A 24,664-nucleotide genomic window follows, 5' to 3' on the forward strand; every position below is an offset into this window, starting at 1 on the left:
TGTTGGTTATTATTATGTTGGGTACTAGTATCACCTCCACCACTACATTGCGCTCTCAGCCGACTAGACCCTCCTGCACACAACCATCATGCAAGGACACTTCCATAGACGTAACGATATTGATAACTCCTTCAGACACTGGTTCGCTAATACACTGATGTACATACAATGTAGCTCATCAGTGAAGGTAGATGTTGAATGATTATAATAATAAGACCAAACTTATAGGCCATTGATTCTGTTCATTTTCATTGTGAAAATTCTGTTCATTTCACGCAGCTACTAGACTGTACGTAGTACGTAGATGTGTGTGTTGGACGTGTACGTAACCATGGTACCTCGCGCGCGCATGCAGCATGCAGTGGAAATAATTTTATCATTAATTTTGAACTATTAAACGTCATATCTGCAGAACTGGTCATTACTTGAACAGTACAGCTGAGAAGGGCTCGTCAAACAAACAAAAAACAAGCTTCTCTCATTTTTGTTTGAAGTAGTGTTTGGAGACGGAGAAGAGAATGCAATGAGTTCATAATGCCTGGATCCATTCCTTTCAAACTTACAAAGGTTTCTCCACTTTTTCGATATTCAAGGATACCACCGCCTAGGAACACATATTGGAGACCCAAGAACCCGAAATGGAAGGAGGATCGTCCCGTGCCACTAGAAACAGCCGTTGCTCAGAAATTAGAAAATAATGACATTCCTCAGGCCAGGACTGTCCCTCGTTATTACATCAATCGCAACCCCTGCAATTTAACCGTCAGCGGAGATCAACCTAAGCGGAAGGGATTTCAGCATGACAGTGTGTTGAAGATAGCACCTGATGTGGACTACTATTATCGGTGAGACTACTAGCTTGACTGACGTAACTTCACTTCAATTGTAAACGAAATGTAGACTACTAGTGTAGTGTAAGGCTAGAAAGAGTGTGCGCGCAGTCATACCATGACACCAGAACAACAATACTTCATCGACTTCAACGTCGTTTTCTTGTGACTTTCATCAGAAATCACCCTCACAATGGAATGGATATGGACTACAACAATATGTTTCCAATATAGGAAATAAAAGCTGAGTAAAAGACCGAGGCGAAGCCGAGGTCTTTTACGAGGTCTTTTTTTCCTATACTGACCAAGTACGAGTCAATATTAGATTTATCACGACTAACCAAAGCATGTGTTCAATCGCTAAAAAGGAGTCAAATATAAGCGGTAAATATTGCCCTAAGGAGTGAAATATGCAGGAATATTTGACTGCTTAGGTATAGCAAAAATCTATGGGAGTGATAAAATAATATAATACACTGAGGGAGACTCTTAGGGCTAAAGAGACAACAACAACTACAACAACAAAAAAACACTGGCAAAAATAGCACTAAAACAACAGCTGCGAATTCAGAGCGAGCGGTGTAAAGTGTGCCAATGTAGTGTGTTGATGATTTGTTTGCATATTTGATTACACTGGATGAAAGGTCTGCGTCCACTTCACCACCACCACCACCGTTGCGCTCTGCGGCCGACCACGTTCATTCCCCACAACAGCAACAAGAGATTCCTTCGGAGTACTGAAAATATTTTTTAATTCCTTCTGACAGCTGCTTCGGTCATTAAGACCTCATCAGAGCAGGTTGACTTGTTGAATGACTGGAAAAGAAATAATCTCCTATTTTATACTGACTCTTGAAACCAGAGAGGGCACGTCAATAAGCGCGCGCTTGATACTCGAAGTGTGAAAAACAAGGTGTTAAAATCTTAATATCAAATTTGTTTCAAGAGTCGGTATAAAATAGGTGGTTATTTCTTTTCCAGTCGTACAACAACTCCACCTTCTTTGATGAGGTCTTAATGACCGAAACAGCTGTCAGAAGGAATTACAAATTTTCAGTCCCCCGATGGAACCTCTTGTTGCTGTTGTGAGGAATGAACGTGGTCGGCTGCAGAGAGCAACGGTGGTGGTGGTGAAGTGGACGCAGAATTTTCAAGGGCCGAGTGCTGCTGCTTACTTTCTTGGATGAAAGATCAGCCTATCAACGAGAGAACTTGGAAGCTCAGGGCCCTACGCTATGCTTTTTTGCCTAGCTCATGCATGTTATTAGAACTGATGGAAATGTTTTTTTCAATTTGATTGGCTACATCATTGTATTGCAAAAAAGTTTCAATCAGTTTGAATACGAGTTAGGCAAAAGTAATTGCAGAATTTATTGGGTTATATAAAAGTAACGTATTGTATGATATATAACCTGGGATTCGAGCCCGCACTATCGCCCTGCATGCATTCCCCTGATACACTTCGCATACATACTCATTCTTCCAAGTTGCTTCACGTTATGATATGCTTGCATTTGAAAGCCCTATTTGAATATTGTGGCCGGCTGTCTTTGATGGTACGGGGCAGGTACGGGATAGCGCCAGGCATGCCGACGGCACAACACACACAAACACTGATACAAACACGGAATTAAAGCTGTGTGGACCCTGGCTAGCGCCAGACGTTACTGAACTAACGTCTTTTGCATAGCTACGGGAATAAATACAGTGAAACCTGTCTTAGGCGACCACTCAAGGGACGAGAAAAAGTGGTCACCTTGGCCAGGTGGTCTTCTTATCCAGGTTCAGTGGGTCACGTGAACATATCACATATATATGCGCACTCCTTATGTTATTTCTATAACTTAGAACCTTCCAAGTTGGAAGGCTGTTGGAGTGCGCCTCCAAGATGTGCTGGAGCTGTTAGCCAGTTAGTTGTAGAACGTCAGTACCGTCGGTCAGTGTCGTGCAATCAAGAGTCCATAAACAAGAGTGTGCAACGCCACATAGATGTCTGTCACGACTCGTTTTCAACATTACGTCATTTTCATGTAGCTGCGCGTGCAGGCCACGACATTCGCTACATGAAAATGACGTAATGTGGAAAACGAGTCGTGACAAGACCCTATCGCGCGTTGCACACTCTTGTTTGTGGACTCTTGGTGCAATGTTATTGCATGAGCTGATTGTTTAGTAACTGGTGGTGTTAGTGGACATTATAGTGTAACTTGTAGTTCCTTGGTCCATTTTTTTGTATAAATTAATCCTTGGCTCTCCATCCGAGTCCATTCCAAAACACCTATGAACTAAAAATCGAGCAAATTACACCATTGCTCAATTGCCCATGGTGGAGCACTAGACACGACGTTTTGGTTTGGGGCCATGCTTCTCCGTCAATGTACTAGTACTCCATACTACAGATGCATGCACACACACACATGCTATGGTGCATTCTGGGAGAGTTCCGTACAGACTTCCAACGTCTTCTCAAACCTGGATTTGACCATGGATCTAGTTTCAGGCATAAAAAACCCTGTTGTAGAAGCCTCCGTCCTCTTTTGTTAGACTTTCCTGTCTTTATTAATGTATCTCTCTCTCTCTCTCTCTCTCTCTCTCTCTCTCTCTCTCTCTCTCTCTCTCGCTGTTGCAGGTTGCACCTGATTGAGACAAATACAGGATTGACCGCATGGGTGCAACACACTTACGGCAAAATAGTTGTACGGGCCTCTACAACGGATGATTGCATTAACCACTTCCTCTACAGCAACACCTCAGTGAACGCTGCACGTCAACTGGGTCGCATCATGGCCCAGCGAATGAAGATGAGCGGCATCTGGAATATAACATGGACACGCAAGGGTGTCTTCAGAAGGGCCAATCAGAAAGCAGATGCCTTTGAAGCTGCCATTATGGGTGCTGGAATAGCACTCCACGAACGTCGCAACAAAGTGAAGGATACACACGAACCGTTCAGAGTAATTTACTACACCACCACTCAGCAGAATCCAAGATCGGGCCGGCCCGGCTTGAGGAGAAGAGAGTTGCCTGAGACTGAGCCTAAGGCTGTGGCTGATACTGCTGTGTGAGCAACTAATTTCATTTTGGAAAGCGAACTGGACTTCATATGAGAATAAGAATCATATAAAATACCCACGTAATACTTATAGTGATGTACGTGCTTGCAATATCATCATCATGATGCGCATACTTGCAATTCAACAATTATTAGGATTTCCCATGCCTACGAGACGGTGAAGGTTTGGCTGTGTTGCGTAACTGTATAACAAAGTGCTCAACAGAATAATTCTAGAATTATGAATGATGCGGAATGCAAAGAAACATCACGGGCAGCTACGAAAATAGTACATGGGGCAGGCTCAGTCAATCACGCTTTGTTTGGAAGAGTTGTATTTTATACAAGCAAGTCAGAGTACTAGTACATATGCATTCGGAAGAAATATTAACGGCTGGTATGCATTCGGGAGAAATATTAACTTCTGGTTCGTATGCATTCGAAATGCTGCAGTGCAAGCACTAGGCAGCAACCGTTTCTAAATTCTGAGTGTAAACTGCACAAACTAGATAAGAGAGCGATAACACAAGACAGTGCATGCTAGCCTTAGTGTTCAGCTCATTCCAGAACGGCTGACAGCGGCTTTGCTGAAGACAGTGAGTATGGCCGTGACTGCTACTAGACCATTATAGTATGCATCATTGCATGGTCACACCACCCGCTGGGTCAAGGGTTTGATCCACTTTGTGAGTACTTGAACTGCACTGAATACTAGTAGCTGTCCACCCTCATCTCACACATAATGGTCGTATGTGTAGTCGATGATAACATTCGGATGAGCTTGCAGCCAGGAGAAAAGCTCCAGCAACGTCAATTCCGTGGTTACGGCTGGCTGGACAAACACGGGCTGAGGATCACTGGAGGCATTTGTGCCATGTCGGAATGAAATGCTTGCCAAGCTTAATTACACGTTCTACGTCACTTGTTGTGCACCTCGCAGTGCCAAGTAACCCTGGACAATGTCCGGCGGTAATGCCCTCATCATTTGGAATTCATTCGCTGAAGCATAACGAAGCTTGGTGGATGGATCGGTATAATTAGTCTGTAACAACAGCACCAAAGAAGAAACACAAAACAAATGTGCTGCAAATTAAAAGTTAATACCGTAAGAGCTTTCCATGGGTAGATGGTATTGCAAGTGATACCGGTACATGTCAATGGTTGTCAAGATGAAGGCTTTTGTCACTTATGGAATTGATTCCTGCCCTTGGCAGCGGTGAGGCTGAATTTGAGTACTGCAAACAAATATGAGTACACTGAAGTCTGTAGAAGTCAGTGGAATTTGAGTACTGCAAACATATATTAGTACACTGAAGTCTGTAGAAGTCAGTTTGAATTCGGAATAGGTGTGTCCACCCAAGTATTTTCTTCTACAGCCGTGGTCAAAGAAATCCGACCCGCGACTCAAAATTAGCACCCGTGTTTCCATTTCAAATTACACCACGCATGATCCAAAAAGGCAAAAACCCATCCGAGAGCCGCAGGGGCTGCCACTTGAGCCTTGACACTGCTTTCGGCTCACGGCTCGGATTTCAGTGGCTACGACTGTACATGTACAAACAAGTGCATGTACAGTCGAGCCCGCGTAACACAGGCTGCTTGCATCAGAAAACTCACCCACTACGCCATGCCATAAAAGTCAAAGTCCACACAGAAATTTCAGTCTAAATCACTTCTGGCTCAGTATCCCAGTTCAATTCTGTACAAAATGTCCTCGCTATAACATAATCCTCTATAGCGTAATCCTCTATAACATAATCCTCTATAGCGTAATTTTCGCTATAACACACTGTTTCGCAGTGCTCACTTGGTCCCATGCGCACAAAGACCTCAGTATAACTCACAAAATTGTACAGCCGAGTGTCTTTCCAGCCCAAATCACTTTCTTTTCTTGAAATTACTGCCTGTGGCTGCATACCCTTGCTTGCACTCCACGATCCACGCACATACTGGCATTCATATGTTCTTCCAACACTACAGTCACGTGGACTTGGTACATACTCGAAGTAGTGGTTTCACCACATGCAGTAGACGCAGTACATACATGTACAGTCTGTATAGGCTATAGCGTACCCTTTTGATTTCCGTGATTTTATCACTATAACTAGGGGTCAAAGGGGTGTTCCGGGTACCCGGGTACCCGCCCGTTAATCTCAGGTACCGTTAGTAAAAGGGTACCCGTTTGGATTTCGGTGATCAGGTCAGTACGGAGCAACACTGGTGGGATTGTGCATTCCAGGCGGGAGTCAATTATTTACAACTCCAAGCTGCATGCCTGCATTGTTGTTGCATTTTCGCACCTAGTAGATCTACCTCTGCAACTATCAGACTCAAGTCAATTGGCGAATCACAATGTGATATCAAAATGTAACCTGAGAACAGATAAATTACTATCATGGTTTATATGAAAATTGCGCAAAAATTAAAACATGGCTGCTAAAGGGTACCCGTTAACCCGCCCGTTAAGAAAATTACCCGTTCGTTAGTTAAAGGTACACCCGTTTGACCCCTAACTATAACCGATGCATCACTATATGCGATATGATCGATTTTTTTTCTTCTTTTTTTCGATCGACACATGAAAGGCAAGGAACTACTTCCAGCATGGCGTTTTGACAAATGAGCATGTTGCATAGTTGACAGTGCCCGCATTTCCATAAAAAAATTCTGTTAGGCGAGACCAAAATAAAATCGACATTCCCGGGCAGGACCCATGTGAAATTGGTGCGGGCGGGCGAATTTTTATTTATTTATTTTTTTCCAATGTATGTATGCATGCCATGCTGAACTTTTTTTTACAGTATTTCCGGTAATTTTTATTCAATTTTTTTTACAGAAAACAGGTACGCGGTTTACCCGTTCGATTATTTTTCTGTATTTCGGCCAACAATTGCCCTGACCTGTACATCGGGGAGTCGTACAAGCCCGGGTTTGTGTGCCTCCACATCACGGATCTACTTACATGATCAGTACTGTACATGTATGAACTGCTAAAAAAAAAAAAAAAAAATTGGCTTTGGCTCGATTTTGGTGCGGGAGGGCCCGGGAATCTCTATTTTTTTTTGGTCTCGCCTTATGTACATAAATTCTGTTATGATACATGTACATGTATCACTATAAAAGTAAGCAACGTGAAGAAAGTAAAAAAAACAGGGCCTTTGATATTATTGCTACATGTATTTTAAAGTTATCACTATAGCCGATAAGAATATAGTGTGTTATGCATATTTTGATTCTTTGTTGCCATCATAATATCCGATATATCAGTACATCCGATAATATTGGTTATAAATTGATATTTGTACTGGATAAAATACGTTTTGCTTTTGATATTTCGTACCAATATCACTGTAGCCGATATATTCTTATATCCGGTCACTCTATAGCCGATACAGACTGTACACACACTTTCTGAGTTGATCAGAGTGGATCAATAGCGCTACAGTTGTAATCAGCAAGCAAAGAGCGTCATTTTCGCTAATAATGACTGCGGATATAACGACAATTCGCGAATAACGACAGAATTTCCATGCCCAGAGCAAAGTCCCATCCCACTGTAATACATATCATGAGACTTCAGATATAACGATACTTCGCGAATAAGGACACCTTTTTGATGCCCCGCCGAGTGTCGTTATAAGCAAAGTTGACTGTACATGTTGCAAGTTGGTGTGCCCAACTCACTATAGCATAAACCTTGCTATAACATAACAATTGCCATACCCCAGAGACTATGTTGTAGCAAGGTCTGACCTGTCCAAGGTTAACATGATTTCCACAAGCTGTGGTTTTAGGGAGATTTCTGGATACGGGAGGTCCAGATCGGAGAAGTTCGGACATACCATTGGGTCAGGAGGTATATGTAGCTCCTGACCCACAGCACAGCTGATGCACAAAAAGATTCATCGCAAGGTTGTTTGTCTGCAGACAAGGACAGCGGTCAACTCACGTCTAGACCCGAGATGTCAGCATACTTCTTCACAGGCTTCAGTGACGGCGGCGCATCAATACTGCTGTCTGAAAAGGTTCAGAACGCAAAAGGCACACATCATTACTTAGGCACTTCAAAAGCACTTTGCATAATTCATAGTTCAACATGCGTAGAAGCGGCGCACACCACATGGATCCGCTGCTCTGCTCTTGTTTTAGTAATTCATTTGCAGCCATGCTTGGCAAGTTCAATGATGCACAAGCGCAATATCACGAGTCTTTTGATTTGATTTGATGAATCTCGTATGGTTCTTCTGTCCATTCTAATTCTTGGCCGTTTCCTATTCCTTTTTGACAACATTTTTCTCCATAACTGTTTGTGCATGTAATAAAACTCTGAGTCCTGTAAAGGAGTTGTTCTAATGTGTTGGCACATGGAGTGAGTGATATTCGCAATTAAACAGTAAACACACAGAGGCATGCAGGCCAACGTACAAATAAAAGTACAGTGAGTGACTCTGACACAGCAGAACTACAGTGGGGACAAGTGCAGTACGGGCCTCGTGAATACAAGTAGAGCCGCTTTCACTGCACAGCGGAGTCGTCGTAGCGCTAAGGACGTGCATCTTCAGAGCTGCGACACACGAGAGGTTAGACGTCATCTTCCACCACTGTAGGTAGAGGACTGCACAATAGAGCATCGTATGCTCTCAAACTGAACGAGGATTTACAGCAGAAGGAATAAAAGTCTCTAAAACCCTTTTTTTCACACTTTTTCAAAGTAACTTTTAAACACGTAACGTAACTACTAGCACTTGACTGCAGCAGCACAGGTATGCTTACATGTGGGATCGTCAGCTCGCCATGGCAACGCTCTTTCTGCTGCCACGATCTGCTTCAAGCTCTTCCATACTGGCTTCTTGCTGCCGACTTTGCCAGAGCTCTTTTTCCGCACATCCGAATACAAGAAAAGCACAAGCAGAAATTACAATGTCCAGTCATGAATTATGTGATCCGTAATATCCAGAGTACAACACCCCAAGACTGTGCAACTCCAGCTATGGGGTCTGCAACGGCAGAACTTCCAATCATGTGACGGACTCGTACACATAATTTGTACCCTGTGCATGATAGAAACCCTGCTTTTAGGTTAATCCTCTCCTGTGGTCACTTTGCACTGTTTGCGAGCATGACCTCTTGAACCAAGTCCGGCGATGTGAAGTTCTGTCGTCGCAGCGCGGGATAGAAGTTATGCAGGCAGTTGCACAATCTTGGTGTTATGCACTCTTGGTGGTATACTAGCATGTAATACGTCGCCGCGATCGCAGTGCTGTGGCTTAGTGACTCCAAACATGTCCAGACCAGCAATGCAATCCATGAGCATGGATACATCGGAACTGCTCCAAGGGTGACTAGAACGGGCAGCGCAGGAGCGAAACTCAACATCGCTTAGCATTCTGCCCACCCATATCGTATCACGTGATGCTAATTTTATTTTATAGCAGGCTGGATGACACATTGGCCAGTAGTAACTGGCCTGGGCCATCCCGGTCGAGGACCCACTCCTGGTACAGAACAAGTTGATTCACACCTGCATGCGATATCAGGGGCCAACCCCTCACATCCTGTAATTCGCCAGGGGCAGAGTGGATCCAATTGGACACAGACGTTGTTTTTTGTTTGTTAATTCTGGACTTCTGACATCATCACTTTCAAGCCCTATACAAATGTTGAAGAGGTTCCACAGATCCAAAGCATGAAACAGACTTACCTTATGGAGAGGGTTCTTGAATGGATGGGCAATAAATGGCTGAGGAGCCTTGGCGGCTGGCAGGATTTTTCCTGATCTCCCTCTTCCTCTGTTAGCTCCGCCACGTCCCCTTGGTGTTGTTGCAGGGGAAAAATCCTCATTGTCTGCAGACTCCACTGGTGAACCACTGCTATGTCGACTGCTTGTGCGACAAGCCGGCTGCACATGTTTTGTCTGTAATACAAGAGAGAGAGAGAGAGAGAGAGAGAGAGAGAGAGAGAGAGAGAGAGAGAGAGAGAGAGAGAGAGAGAGAGAGAGAGAGAGAGAGAGAGAGAGAGAGATGGAGAGAGAGAGAGAGAGAGATGGAGAGAGAGAGAGAGAGAGAGAGAGAGAGAGAGAGAGAGAGAGAGTTGCAGTCTTGGACATACAGTCTTAATGGGTGAAATCCTAACCAAAATGTATATCCGGCGCTGATGAGTACTGATTCTGTGCATCTCTAGCGCTCCCTATTGCTGATAAGCCGGTAGTCATCATGCATGTGCTCTGCGTAAGCAACCACTGTGGTGTACAACAAAAATGGTCAAGGGGACAGACTTAAAGAAATCGCCGGACAGCTAGCTGTTTCGACCTTGTTAGGCCTCGTCAGCCGAGCTCAGAGTTACTCTGTCCCCGGGGAAAATTGCGGAAAAAAATCGCAAAAAACGCGGGGAAAAACGCGGCATAATATGGCATAATTTGCGGTGAATTTGCGGTAAATATGCGGTGAATAATATTGATGTGCGGCAATTTTCAGTGAGTATGTAGTGAAATCAATCAGTTACAAGTCTCTGGTGTAAGCACTCGTCATATTTGAGTAAAAAGCCGCCACGGTGAGACGTTGCTGACCGAACAGTGCACTGTGTGTACGTGTTGTGCAACAAAAAAGTTCAAAAACGCGGGAAAATCGCGGAAAACGCGATCTTTTAAAAAATCGCAAAAAACGCGGAAAAAAACGCGGCCGCGGAATCGCAATTTTCCCCGGGGACAGGTTACTGGCCGAACCGACCGCAATGAAGTCTAATGAACAACAACAAAGCATTTTTAAACCGGCTCAAGGCATCAACGTCAGAGTGCTCTAACACTACTTTCTTCTCTGTTGCCCCAATCGTTCCCCTTGATCTAGTGGCTTTGCTGTGTTTGCCAAAGAAGAGGCAGAAGAAACAGTAGCAGTACTAGTAGTACTTCGAAGTAGCAATGTGCAGCACGTCACTGCGCCAACCAATACACGAAATTGCAGAATGCATCGGAGGATAGTTCATAGCAAAGAATAGTGGGACCCCAGAAACGTGGACACCCAATACACTAGCCCAGATTGTCCTCAATTCGGAGATAGACGTGTGTGATTAGTACCTCCAAGGGAATCCCGATAGGCGTCTGCATTTACCAGGTTCCACTGTACTGATTCTATGAGAACCCAGTCGAGGCAATACTTACGTAAAAAAAACAAGCAAGAAAACAAAGTCTTTGATGCTTACCCTTTTAGCAGACGGGCTCTCTTCAGCATGAACGGCTGGGCGCTTGCCTCTCCGCTTTGCCCCGGCCATTTACTAGGTGGCGTATGAAAGGGGACACTACTAATCGAGCCTACACGGGCTACGGGCAGTGCTAGTGACTGATGAACATTGCTTTATGACAAAGCAGAAACACAACTTTCTATTTCTTCTCATCCATTCAATCAAGAGTGTTCGCGTGGATTTTCGAAAAAGGTCTACCGGTATCGTAGACGCGTCATCGTGTGCTCGAGCACTCGGCCTCCTTGGCGCTATTTCTTTTCCACGCCATAGCCGGTCCACTGAGCTCATGAGTCTGTCTGTCCAAACTCGAGGTAGAGCAGGGAGTCGTAAAATACCGGTATTTTACGACTCCCTGAGGTAGAGCTACCGGTACGCGGTACCGCGTGTAAGTTGTAGTACGAGCTCGTACTGTCCTACCAAGACAAGGCAAGAGGCAAGACTGTCTGTAGATCATGGTAGATAAACAGTAGAGGGGACGGTTTCAAATAGGACACCGGTTGCAAACCGGAACGGACTCAATATTCACTTTCTCTCTTGGTATTTTGATTAGAAAACATATGTCACAGTGAGACTACGATGTGTTATACTCCGAGCCAAAATTTCATGGCTCTGCGATGACCAGAATTAGCGCCATATCAAGCAGGTGAGTTTTTGACGTGTTGCTTCGCACTGCGACTTGAGTTTTACGACTTGAAAAATCAACTTCTTGTCGCAGGTAAACAGCGGCTCGCCTCTCGCCAATAAAGCACCGCATACCAATCAAAACTAATGGAAGCACACACAAGGCTTATTGTTACTCTGTACTGGCCGTCGTGGAGCGATAGCAATTACCTAATTTCAGACTCAGAGTGAATTTGACGGGCACTCTAAAACGTGTCCGGTTTGGAGCCACCTCTGATTTGAACTTTTTTGAAGCGAAAAATTGGGCAACTTGGAGGCAATGGGTCAACACAAAGGAGTGGCTCAGTTCGATTGACTCTGGCCCCAGAGCAAACTTCAACATGCCAGTTTCCTTCCACAAACATATTTCGAGTGAAAAATCAACGCTGATGATCGGTTTGGGTCTATACAAATTTGGCTGTCAAAACGTCCCGGTATCGAGCCGTCTCCTCTACATGTACTACCAAGAGTACATATAACCCCAGGTGGGTTATGTACTCTTGGTACTACTGAGTACTGTAGTCCACCCGTCATGTAGATCTACATTGTACATGACTGTACAATTATGATTAAACCTAACACTGGTTAAAAACCAGTATTAGATAAACCTTGTTATAGTTCACGCAATTTTAGATTGACAGCATGAAACAAGGTGGAGGACACTGTGTTCGGAAACAGGGACCTTACTACAACCATCCGCGGTTGGCAGAGCCCTTCTCGCGACAGTGTCATGGTGATGACAAAAACACTGTTGACAGTTGACGAGCTGAGAGAAGGACGTCATGGGCAGAAGTTGGAAGAAAAAAGAAAAAGAAAAAGAAGTATTTTATACAAGTTGAAGAAAAGAGCGAAGAAAACAAGACGACATCAGGAGTAGTCTCCTAACCCCCTAGCATAATGAGCGTCAGAACCGGGTGCGATACCCATATGGTTCAAATGGTCCGCAGGGACCGGGGCTCTGCCAACCGCGGAAGGTTGTAGTAAGGTCACTGTTTCCGAACACAGTGTCCTCCACCTTGTTTCATACTGTCAATCTAGCAATTGCATGTACAATTATGTGTAGTCACTGGAAGCACCACTGACGGGGCACTGACTGGTTCAGGACGAGGGCCGCTCCGACATCTTCCCCTAGCCTATCAACCTGATATGTGTTGGACTCCCCATGTCGTTCGACGTTCCTGCACTTCTCTGGGCTAGCCCTTTCCCAAAGATGCTCGCCACTTTTTCCGCAACTTTTTGTTGTTTGGGAAGAAATCGCAACTTTGGCAACTTTCTTCATTTTCGCGAACTATTTCGCAACTTTTCCGCAACCTTGGCCCCATGGTATATACATGTACATGATATATGGTACATGGTATGGGGTCAAAATGTCAAGTCACCGACTACATGTCAGACAAATGCATACTCGCTCATTTCTCGCCTGCCTTCAGACTCGTTTTAGAGAAACGGTAGATCAACGGTAGTTACGATAATGTGCATTCCCTTTTCCGTGCACTGGAATGATGTACAATGTAGGATACAGTCCGTATCGCGTATAAGGTTGGCGGCTATAGTAATATACCGGATATAGTGATCAATTTCTCTAATTCATTTTCATTTGCCATAACTAAGTATACACAGTTATCGCGTATAGTAATAATCGTCTATAGTAATATATCGCCTATAGTGATCAAATTCATATTTCAAAAGACGTTTATTACACTATTTTTGCATCGGTTATAGTGATTGATGTGAAATCAAGCGATGTCAGAGGAGAACAGGGTGTTACTTCTTCGTGAAGAACTTGTCCAGTGAGTGTTGTTTCGTGAGTTTTGCTTGTACAAGTTGCCAAAATATGCCTCCATCATGAGGAAATCCTGATTTTGTGTGTCAGGAGCTACAGCCAGCTACATGACATTGTACATTATTTTATGTACAGTCAACTTCGCCAATAACAACATTCGGCGGGGCATCAGAAAAGTGTCCTTATTCGCGAAGTGTCCTTATAACCGAAGTCCCATTTGAATGTATGTGAACCCATATTTTGAATAGTATGACATGCATATCAAAATCAAGCTCTTTTCTTGCTCTATGTCAATGTGTACTTTATTTTCATATTGCAGTTGAAAGGAACTAAAAATTCAATATGCAAGGGAAATTAATTGAAAAATATGCCTTTTTGAGCCATCTACAGGGCCAGAGACATGTACATGTGTGATGATTACTGTACAATCATGTACAACTACATGTACATTGTATACATAATACATGTAGGTGTGCTGGTAAATCCAACAATTTTGAAGCCAACATAAAAAAGGAAGAAAAAGCCCCCCCCCCCCTTGGCTGCATTTTCTTGCATGTGTGCCTTTTTAATAATAATATCCATCACCATAGGTTCTGGTACTTCTGCATGACAGGTACATGTACTTGACTGACAGGTACTTGAGATAGCTGTCAAAAGCCCAGAAAGTCGTTATTCAAGCAGTGAATATGACCTCGGGGCACTAAAAGTATGTCGCTATACGCGAATTGTCGTTATTCAGATAGTCGTTATATCCGAAGTTAAATGTATACAGTTAGATGGGACTTTGCTCTGGGCATGGAAATTCGGTCGCTATTCGCGAATTGTCGTTATATCCGCAGTCGTTATTAGCGAAGTTGACTGTAGTGCGTATGTACACGGCGCGCTGAGTCGTTTGACACCCCACTCGCATACATTGCATGCAGTATCGGTCATAGTAATATATCGCTTATAGTGATAAAATGCTCAAAATCAAACACCAACGCTATAGGCGATACTGACTGTAAATGCAACAGGCTATTGGGCCTGGCACTGTGGAAAGTGGTGGTTCACAGCAAGAAGGGGTGTACGAGTTTGCTGTCGCTGCACTTCTGCTATTTCTGCTCCTTTTTTGGTATTTTTTGCATAACAACTCTCCAAATTTAAGTTGCGATATTAGCAACTAATTACTTATGAGCTTTTTCTGAAAATATGGATGCGAGTTCAGCAACTAGCACTTGTTTTGACAAGGTTGCGAAAAGCATAAGTTGCGAAAAGTTATGGCATCTTTGGGAAAGGGCTAGCAGGGACTGAGCCGTACGGCCGTACGTGAAGAGGGGGAGAATGTATGATTTATAAAATTAATCCGGCAATTGTGGGGTAAATGGGAGAAGTGACTTGTCATTATGACGACTGATCGGCATACGCGTGAGGACACATGCCACATGGTCAGCATGGTAAGACCAGGAGAGGGCGGAATCTATGACAAAGCCAAGGTGTTTATGATGCGGCGCTACAGAAATAGGGTGACCGGGGTCGTCGGGAATGTGGAAGATGGGCACTGGATCTGTGGGATGGGGAAAAAGGAGGAGCTCGGTTTTGGTCACATTTGGCTTGAGGTACCAAGTGCTCATCCAGTGGACAATGATGTTGATGCAGGTCTGAACTTTGGGGTACAGGGTGGCGTGAGATGGAGAGGAAGCAAGGACAGTGGTATCGCCTGCAAACAAAGTGGTGATTATTATAATTATATTAACAAAGAAATATTGGGAATTACATAGGGGAGGTCATTAACGTATGTGAGGAAGAGCAGGGGACCCAAAATGGAGCCCTGGGGCACTCCGGACGTCACAGATTCGGGGTCAGATAAAGTTCCATTCACTGTGACGCGCTGATTTCGGTCGGAGAGATAACTAGTTATCCAGATGAGTAGGGAGCCGGAGACACCGTTATACATGTACATGTACATGTAAATAGTTACACTCGTTGCTGTCTGATGATCGGTTAAAACCGTGAAACTCAGAGTTACAGAAGAAACGCTTTTCGTCCCTCTCAAGTGCGTGTAAGTAGTTACATGTATAACTGGTTCTCCGACACCTAGGCGCAGAACTCGCAATTCGGCATGGCTCCCGTTCTTCCTCATTGCCACTAAGCTGACCTCATGCCCCAGAGACTTTAACAAGCTTTCAGCATTTCGTCTCGATCTACCTGTAGGCTGTACCTTTGATATCTCCATCCGCCCACCTGCGCAGCTATAAAGTACAAAATTAATAATACGGTAATTGATTATGTAGCCTGGTGGCAGTACACATGGTAGACTTACAGACTACAATACAGTGGTGTCACTGGTAATGGTAGGGTGGTAGATCATTGTAGATCTACAGTACAGTCAGTAGCTACATTGTAGTTCTATAACTAACTTATAAGATGAGTCAGTCAGTACTATTACACTGCTAGTACTCACTACTCAGTGATCAACAGCCTCTTCTTACGGGCAAGCAAAACACAATTTGCAATATTACTATTTTTAACATTTGGCATTTTTAACACTTTTTTAATGTGTAAGATTTGCTTTTGTTCTGGTTGTTTCTCTGCTCTGGATGGCTGTATCGAAACATAGGTGGTGGCAAATGAGAGCCAGTTTATCGTAGATATCAACACTGTCCAGAAAGTTTGGTGCATTTTAATTCCTTTTCCGTGCCATGTCGGTATAAATGCTGGTGGGTGTGTTACAAGTTTGTGTAAAATCAGCCCCTGAATGGACGAGAAGGGCAGGGAATTGCTTCCGTAGGGCCATTGGACGAGGTCAGGGCGTCTTGCCATCACTAAGGACAATATGAAGAGTAGTAGATCACTGAATACACTCTGTGAGAACGAAAAAACCCGCGATGGTGCTATGCTACCTATCCAATTCCACAGTCTGACACAGACACTAGTTACAAATTCAAATTCACAGCTTTCGTAGCACATGATGCAGTTGACAAGTCAATTTTCATCTACTGGCACTCATTGAAGTGATATAATACGGTCATATCAACTTCAGAGCATTGGTGACTGAATATCCCGGCTCGTGATGCCATTCGGATTTGTTGAAAAATGACAAACCAATTATTTGAATACTGAGAATACTATGAAAGTAGGACATGATTCAAGGCACTTTCCAAAGTGGTATCATTCCCATTTTTGGACACGACTGGCATGACAGATAGTACTTCCAGTCTTCCACTTGCCATGCATGTAATTAATTTGGCAGTAGCGCTAGCGCTATAGAGTATAGTATAGCCTTCCTAGGAGTTGCTGATAAAACCACATTTTACAACCATTTTGAAAACACCGCCATTCCGGCAACAGGCTCTCAGCTCAGCTGCACCAAATAAATAACTTTGGCAAAGTTATTTGGTGCAGCTGAGAGCCTGTTGCCGGAATGGCGGTGTTTTCAAGTGCAAGAAATACGCTGCAATGGAGTTTGGGAATTCTGAAGAAACATTTTACAACCATGTCTAATAAAAAGCAGGGAGTCGTTAAATACCATATTAATTTTTTACGACTCCCCCTGGCCCTGATAAACAGCCAAATCACCTCCAGCTCCTACCGTAGCCGCGGTCTACTCGGAACTACTTGGAAGATGGTGCTCGTCTTGATGTGGCGGCATCCGGTGTCTGGGGAAGTCGTTTTGAGCGCACGTTCTGTGATGTTCGGGATTTTAACCCTCATGCGCGCTCGAACACTCCCTCAACTCCCGCGTCCACCTATGCCAAGCACGAACAGCAGAAGAGAAGGGCCTACGAAGAACGCGTCAGGGAGGTGGAGCATGCTTCCTTTCTCCCACTGGTATTCAGTGCATCTGGTGGGTGCGGCAAGGTAGCCCACGCTTTCCTGAAGCGTCTTGGCCATATTATGGTTTCGGAGAAGCGGCATGAACCCTACTCCTCCGTCATGTCCTGGATCCGCTCCCTTGTCTCCTTTGCTTTGGTTCGATCCTGCAACATGAGCCTCCGTGGTCACCAGGTCACCGTGCTTCTCCCGACCGCAGTCGTTTGGATGCTGCCAGTCCTGTTGTGCTGGCACTGTGGCAGTCAACGACTGTCAGTTGCGTGACGAGTCTGACGAGACTCTTGCGGAGTAGCCGTACTAGCCACACTTTTATTATCCGATGATCTTGTTTTGTTTGCTATGATTCCGTGATTTTCTGTTGATTGCTTTTCTGCTGTGCGAATAAACATGATAAATGCAGTGTCCACACTCACTACTACTCACTAGTACAGTGGCAGTAGTGAGTGTCAGTACAGCAGTAGCTACTACTAGTAGATCTACTACAGCTCAGGTCTAGTCAGGAGTCAGGTACGGTACCGTGTCTGACACCATCATCATGATTCATGTAGAGTCTACCACGGCGCAAGTCCACACACACTTCAGACTGAAACTTTGAAAGTATTAGTTCAGTGTCGTGAATCGTGATACACGTGATGATGGGTGATGTAATCAGTCTAGCCAGCCAAACATCCCATGAATGGCCTTGATCATGTCCTAATCATTGACATGGTTTACAGGGTACTAGTAGACCCAGGTGCTCGAAGTCCGTACACGTTTACAGTGTGTGTTTGCCGAGCTGAAACTCACACTAGCAATGATCACTTGCCAGAATCCTGCTCGTGGATGGAAGGTATCTTGTCCAAGTTTGTTTTGAGGCCAGGCTCGATTGAACCAGGCCATCTTTCGATCCGATCTGTTTCTCTGGAGTTCGCTCATTTTTCATATCAAATTTTGGTGTCGCAGAGGGTACTCTAAGTCCGTACTGATCAGAGGTGACTCGAAATACACACATATTTCTGCTAATTGCTAACTTGCAATCCCTCGGTTACGACGAAAGCACCGAAGGGATATGTTTGGCATGTGCCTCCACCGGTATTTCTTGCAAAAGCGTAGCTTGTTGCCGAAATGCAAGCTGTTTTTAGTCGGCTCAGAGAAGAAGCAGCTGCGCTGTGAAAACCGCGGGAAAACAGTGGTGGAGATGCCAGGAGTGTCAACCTTTCTGCAAGGATTGGTGGTTCTCTGTAAATTCTTCTCCTCTGGCCATTGTCAGCTCTAAGCTGGCTCTTGATGATTGAGTGAAGGTCTGTTTGACGCTGTGTCCGTTCGAAATCGGTCTTGGCAAAGTTGATTTTTGCATGAAATGTAACCCAATTTGTATTTCGTATGGACACTCGAAAACCCACTCCCGTGGTATGGGACTTCTGCTGATCGTAGATCCCTGAAAATTGGTACGCGAGGAGAACATACCACACTGTCCCCTCCATAAAATATTTGAGTCGAATACAATAACAGAACATGAAATTATGGGCGTACGAACTTAGGATACCATGTACGGACTTCGAGCACCTGGGTCTACTATGGTTTACGTCGCGTTGTTTGTGCAGTCCCTTCTCGACTAAAAACAAAACAAAAAAGTCTCCGCTGCACTGTCCCATTAATTTTTACAGAAATACCAGTACATGTACTTTTGTTTGATTTGCCCTGCGCTCGCGAAACGACGCTCTCGCTCGCCGAGAGATGGAATAGCGGGGAGTCTCGTAAGTAGCTGTGTATATAATAATCACCAGATCTGTTCTCAGAGCAGTTAGATACTACATGACAGTAGTCGCTGGTGGCAAGATCAAACTATTAGAGAGGAAAATAGAAGATAGAGAAGGAAAGTCGAAAGCTGCTTCCACCACGTTGCCGATCATGCTATCTATGCAGCGTATTTCTGCGCGCTGCGTCCGTCCTACACGGGTGTCGTCGATTGCGGCCGGCACGGCTACGCCACGGCGTCACTGCGCCGCCACGAGCACCGGCGGAAGCGGACACCTCGAGTCTCCACATGCAGCCGGACCGGACGGAATTGACATAGAACGGGACAAGTTCGGGCATCCCCGCTTGCCACATCGCGGACACTTCGAGGAGGACAAGAGCAACGCACGACGGGAATGGTGCAGCAAGTTTACCGGCACAACGCTCGACTACATTGGTGACTGGTGGCCGGTGGATGGTAAGCGCGACGACAATGCGTCAACGCAGCTACCCACGACCCTTCTGAAAGGTAACATTGAGAATCCTATTGGTATGCTGACCATACCGCTCAGCTCCACAGGCCCACTGCTCGTTAGCGGTGAGCATATCAACGGCTCTGTGCTGGTGCCCTACGCCACCACCGAGCCAGGAGTGTCTGCATCGGCAACGCGTGGCTCCCGGCTGATCAGCCAGAGTGGCGGTGCGGTGTGCCGGGTGACAAACTACTGCCAGCGCCGTGCGCCCGTCTTCAGCACAAACAGCATGGTGGAGGCACAGCGCTTGGCCAAGTGGCTGGAGCAGCAGGTACCGCGTATCAGGGAAGCGCTGCGCGAAGTCAGCGAACACGGCCGGCTGCTGAAGTTGCAGTCGTACACGCTCGGCCGCGATCTGCACGTGAACTTCTTCTATTCGACCGGCGATGCGGCTGGGCAGAACATGGTGACATCACTGACAAGCTCGGCTATGACGTGAGTCAATATCCCCTGCACATGGTCTGCTGTATACAACCTAGCAGCCTCCTTTGCACCATGGCTGGTAGCTCGGCCTATTTAGCTTGTAGCTGTACTGATGAGGCCTTTATGGCTGAAACAGCTTGCTGTCTACAGCATTGGGTAATTATCCGAACATGAACCCACAACACAATATGTGTGTCAAAATGTTGTCATGGTCACACAGAGTTGCGCTATGGGACCTTAGACACAGATTTCACGGATACTGAACTGACCGGTACAGCCTGCTCATGCAAACTGAACTGACCAGTACAGTGTACAGTGAACTTCGAATTACACTTTGCTAACTTCGAATTATCAGCACAAATCACACACATTTTCAATGTAAGTGAAATCCGTGGAACTTCCGGACATGTCCGGTTCGAGGTTCGAATTTTCAGAAATTTATATGTGGGCATCGTATTGACAGAACTCAGTCCTGAAAAAACTTCTAATTAAGCGGTATGTTCGTTAAGCCATATTCGAATTATCAGGATTCCACCTGTATATACATTTGGGCTGATTGCTGGTACTCAAGAGGCCATCTACTTCTACAAGATTACAGCGCCTAATTCTACCACGTTACAACACCTATACCTACACATATCAGGGATGTTATGAGTCAGTTTCTTGATATCCAACATGCTTTGTTTCTTGTGTTGACAGCTGGATTATAACTACTGCTCGGAAAGAGCTTAAGGATAAGGTTACTATCAAGCAGCAGATGATCGAGACGGGAATGAGTGGTGACAAGCGCAATAGCTACATGAATCAGATCATCGGTCGTGGTATTGCGGTCCACGCCGAGGTGTTTGTGCCGGAGTCCGTTGTGCAATCCGTGTTCAAGGTACAGCTAGGACTCGCTTAACCAAAACCCTTTTTTCTATTGCGCCAGGATGACAACGTGATCTGGATAAGCAAGGGGCACAGATAACGGGAGGGGATGGTATGCTTTTAACTCCATGATGTTTACTGTGTAACTGATTCAATCTGCACCTACTGTTTGATCTAGAGGGGAACTGGATGAATCTAAGGGGGACTAGATGAATCTAAGGGGGACTAGATGAATCTAAGGGGAACTGGATGAATCTAAGGGGAACTAGATGAATCTAAGGGGAACTGGATGAATCTAAGGGGAACTGGATGAATCTAAGGGGAACTGGATGAATCTAAGGGGAACTAGATGAATCTAAGGGGAACTAGATGAATCTAAGGGGAACTAGATTAATCTAAGGGGAACTGGATGAATCTAAGGGGAACTGGATGAATCTAAGGGGAACTGGATGAATCTAAGGGGAACTGGATGAATCCGAGGCTAAGGGGGACTGGATTAATCTAAGGGGGACTGGATGAATCTAAGGGGGACTGGATGAATCTAAGGGGGACTAGATGAATCTAAGGTAAGGGACTAGATGAATCTAAGGTAAGGGACTAGATGAATCTAAGGTAAGGGACTAGATGAATCTAAGGTAAGGGACTAGATGAATCTAAGGTAAGGGACTAGATGAATCTAAGGTAAGGGACTAGATGAATCTAAGTTAGTAAGGTAAGGGACTAGATGAATCTAAGGTAAGGGACTAGATGAATCTAAGGTAAGGGACTAGATGAATCTAAGGTAAGGGACTAGATGAATCTAAGGTAAGGGACTAGATGAATCTAAGGTAAGGGACTAGATGAATCTAAGGTAAGGGACTAGATGAATCTAAGGTAAGGGACTAGATGAATCTAAGGTAAGGGACTAGATGAATCTAAGGTAAGGGACTAGATGAATCTAAGGTAAGGGACTAGATGAATCTAAGTTAGTAAGGGACTAGATGAATCTAAGGTAAGGGACTAGATGAATCTAAGTTAGTAAGGGACTAGATGAATCTAAGGTAAGGGACTAGATGAATCTAAGTTAGTAAGGGACTAGATGAATCTAAGGTAAGGGACTAGATGAATCTAAGGTAAGGGACTAGATGAATCTAAGGTAAGGGACTAGATGAATCTAAGGTAAGGGACTAGATGAATCTAAGGTAAGGGACTAGATGAATCTAAGGTAAGGGACTAGATGAATCTAAGGTAAGGGACTAGATAAGAGCATAGTTACAGTGTATAGTCAGTTACTTGAAAGGTTTTCTTGGAGACAAAGATGCAGTCATCACACTCATTCACCTGATGAGAAGGCATGGATGTCTACTTGTGGTGTACCAGGTATCTTGCTTTCGAACATTTAGCTTGTGAAGAGCATGAGTCGTTTCTTCTTTCGTTTGTGTGTGTGTGTGTGTGTGTGTGTGTGTGTGTATGTATGTATGTGTGTATGCATGTGTGTGCGTGTGTGTGTGTGTGTATGTGTGTGTGTGTATGTGTGTGCATGCACCGGCACTTATCTACATTGTTATTCCTGCGGATCTTGGTGGGAAAACACGCCGTTTACTCATGTTCATTGCGTAGACATCCCTTTTCTGTATGCTGTAACGCTTTCTATCTGTGACGGGTTTGTTGATCTCACTATTTTGACAGCTGAGCTCGGGGAGGATGCAACGCTGCTATGAAGTGTGTTCCCAGGGAATCTTACTATCCGGTGCGCCAGCTGTCAATATCGCCACCTCCGACTCCCTGGCTGCTATCTATGCTGCCACTGGGCAAGACGTGGCCTGCATCCCTGAGCACTCGTGTGGCAACTCGCTTTCTCTGCGGTTGGCTAGTGCCGAGGAGATTCAACTTGCTCGCAAACGGATCAAGCTCGACGACGAACAATCCGGTGATCAGAAAGGTAAAGTGATGGATGCCAGCTGCAGCGCATGGTTCAGTTTCACAATAGTCAGTAGCTTGGGGCTAAAGTGTTACATGTACATGTACCAGCAGCCAGCATTGGTCTATCAACACTAGTGCCATGCACCTACTGATATACATGTACATGTAGATAAGAGAGACTAGTGACAGAATTGACCAATACTGGGTTGGGGGGGGGGGGGGGGGTTACACATGTAGCAATGAAGTAAGAATGGTACGGGCCATCAAAGTTTATCATCACGACTTGGTGTTGTTTATGCCTCGGAAAGTTGGTGGTTACTTGAGCACCATGAAAATGGCAACCGTCAGTCTTCAGGAAAGCTTAGACTATACAGGCTAACCTCGGACTGCTTGGAAACATCATCTGCTATCAAACATCAGTAATGAACAGATGAGCGGGTACGAGATGTACCGATTAGAAGGTAACCAATTGTTTCTCATGCTGTCTCTAGGGTATGTATGTATGTACAAAGTACCAGTAAGAGTGTATTCATGTCTTGTGTTCTTGTACTGCTATTATCCTACTCAGGCCGACCAGGTCAGCAACACACTGTGGAGGATGGTGAAGGTGGCTTGTATGCCAGTATGTCCATACCCAACCTTTCCATTGGCACCGTGGGAGGTGGAACTATGCTGCCCACGCAGAAGGAATGCTTGTCGATGATAGGTTGCTCCGGATCGGTACGCATATGATTGTAGCATTGGCACTGTTCATTGACCTGCTGACATGTCTGTGACAACAACAACTACAACTCTTATTGGCGATGGTGCCATGGACTCTTGATGGTATCGCCAATCATGCCGAAAGCTTCTCTTCTTTAGATTGTTTTCAATCTTGTCTATTTTGCTTTCTCTACACAGGGTGGTGTACTGCGGTTTGCCGAAATCATCGCCGCGTCCACACTGGCACTTGACCTCTCAGCCCTGGCCTCACTGGCCAGCGGCCGGCGCATGTACTCGCTGGAGGGCGAAGCACCGGAGATGGCTGCTCTGAGAAAGGCTGCCGACTGACGTTGCTCATCTCGTCTAAATCATGGCGGATCAGCGTTTTTCAAACAGGTGCCCGAGTGACAGAGTATATTACTCCGTGCTATGGTGAAACTGATCTATTTTAATCAAAACGGTCTCATGTTCTCTGTTGTCAAGTGTACTGCATTGCTTGTTGCTTTTCTGTATGGACATACCTTAGATTTTAGCCGATAAACAAGGACGTATGGTCTCAAATAATTTGCTTGGTGGGTATGACTGGGCATCCACCGATTTCCGCTCGTTGCCAAATGCGCTCGTTGCCAATATGTAAAAAGGCGATAATTTATTGATAGTTGTCTACTGCCTCCAATCCAGTGCTATCCCCAGCATCAAAATCTGACTGAGCATTGCTAATGCACACAGTACAGTCATGTACATGTAGGACTCACACTATTTTTTAATATACTCCGGCATAGTTGGTGCGCCCACACTGCATATTATTATAATACTTACACATTCTCTGTGCTAACACTGCTCAGATAAACTAGCAAGTTACAGTTATCAAGTATTACTGATAATTATGAGTTAAGGTAATGGTCTACCTGTCCCCTAGCGCATGACCACTGTTCTATGCTTCTCTTGTTGTACTGAATCAGTTTAATATTCAGATACACTGTACAATCATGTACTTTGTAGTCGCTGCTGTAGGATGCTACTCATGCACATCATCTGCCGTGCACCACCATCCTGAGTCTCATTTCACAGTCCATACCTATACTACAGTCAGCTCTCTGCAAGTGCTGTTTGGAGACTTCCAAAGAACTCTAACTCCTCTGGATCCCGTGTT

The 24,664-nt window shown here is 44.9% G+C and overlaps 2 protein-coding genes and 1 long non-coding RNA gene across 3 annotated transcripts; 2 read left to right on the top strand and 1 right to left on the bottom strand.

Moving 5' to 3' along the window:
* Positions 1-438: 438 nt before the first annotated feature.
* LOC135809231 (uncharacterized) lies at positions 439-4,056 on the top strand. Its single transcript, XR_010552179.1, has 2 exons — positions 439-845; positions 3,460-4,056. It is a non-coding gene; the product is annotated as an uncharacterized LOC135809231 (long non-coding RNA).
* Positions 4,057-4,082: 26 nt separating this feature from the next.
* On the bottom strand, positions 4,083-11,284 carry LOC135809230 (INO80 complex subunit C-like). Its single transcript, XM_065322525.1, has 5 exons — positions 11,077-11,284; positions 9,584-9,796; positions 8,656-8,755; positions 7,832-7,899; positions 4,083-4,924 (listed from the first exon to the last, which is right to left on the bottom strand). Exons 1-5 carry the CDS (start codon positions 11,143-11,145, stop codon positions 4,796-4,798), a joined length of 579 nt encoding a protein of 192 aa, XP_065178597.1. The 5' UTR covers positions 11,146-11,284; the 3' UTR covers positions 4,083-4,795.
* Positions 11,285-18,972: 7,688 nt separating this feature from the next.
* LOC135809232 (3-hydroxy-3-methylglutaryl-coenzyme A reductase 1-like) lies at positions 18,973-24,643 on the top strand. The gene is made up of 5 exons (XM_065322526.1): positions 18,973-20,052; positions 20,740-20,920; positions 22,576-22,828; positions 23,378-23,529; positions 23,710-24,643. Exons 1-5 carry the CDS (start codon positions 19,163-19,165, stop codon positions 23,857-23,859), a joined length of 1,626 nt encoding a protein of 541 aa, XP_065178598.1. The 5' UTR covers positions 18,973-19,162; the 3' UTR covers positions 23,860-24,643.
* The last annotated feature ends 21 nt before the right edge of the window (positions 24,644-24,664 follow it).

The sequence above is a fragment of the Sycon ciliatum genome, chromosome 2 (genome assembly GCF_964019385.1).
Source record: "Sycon ciliatum chromosome 2, ocSycCili1.1, whole genome shotgun sequence".
Classification (NCBI taxonomy): domain Eukaryota; kingdom Metazoa; phylum Porifera; class Calcarea; order Leucosolenida; family Sycettidae; genus Sycon; species Sycon ciliatum.

Bases quoted from the DNA above. Each gene is read 5' to 3' on its own strand.
- LOC135809230 (XM_065322525.1), bottom strand. From the start codon at position 11,145: ATGGCCGGGGCAAAGCGGAGAGGCAAGCGCCCAGCCGTTCATGCTGAA. The intron at 7,900-8,655 runs GTAAGCATACCT...GAACCTTTTCAG, and splicing joins GCGAGCTGACGATCCCACAT to ACAGCAGTATTGATGCGCCG. The intron at 4,925-7,831 runs GTGAGTTGACCG...CTGTTGTTACAG, and splicing joins CTGACATCTCGGGTCTAGAC to ACTAATTATACCGATCCATC.
- LOC135809232 (XM_065322526.1), top strand. From the start codon at position 19,163: ATGACAGTAGTCGCTGGTGGCAAGATCAAACTATTAGAGAGGAAAATA. The intron at 20,053-20,739 runs GTGAGTCAATAT...TTGTGTTGACAG, and splicing joins CTGACAAGCTCGGCTATGAC to CTGGATTATAACTACTGCTC. The intron at 23,530-23,709 runs GTACGCATATGA...TTCTCTACACAG, and splicing joins TGATAGGTTGCTCCGGATCG to GGTGGTGTACTGCGGTTTGC.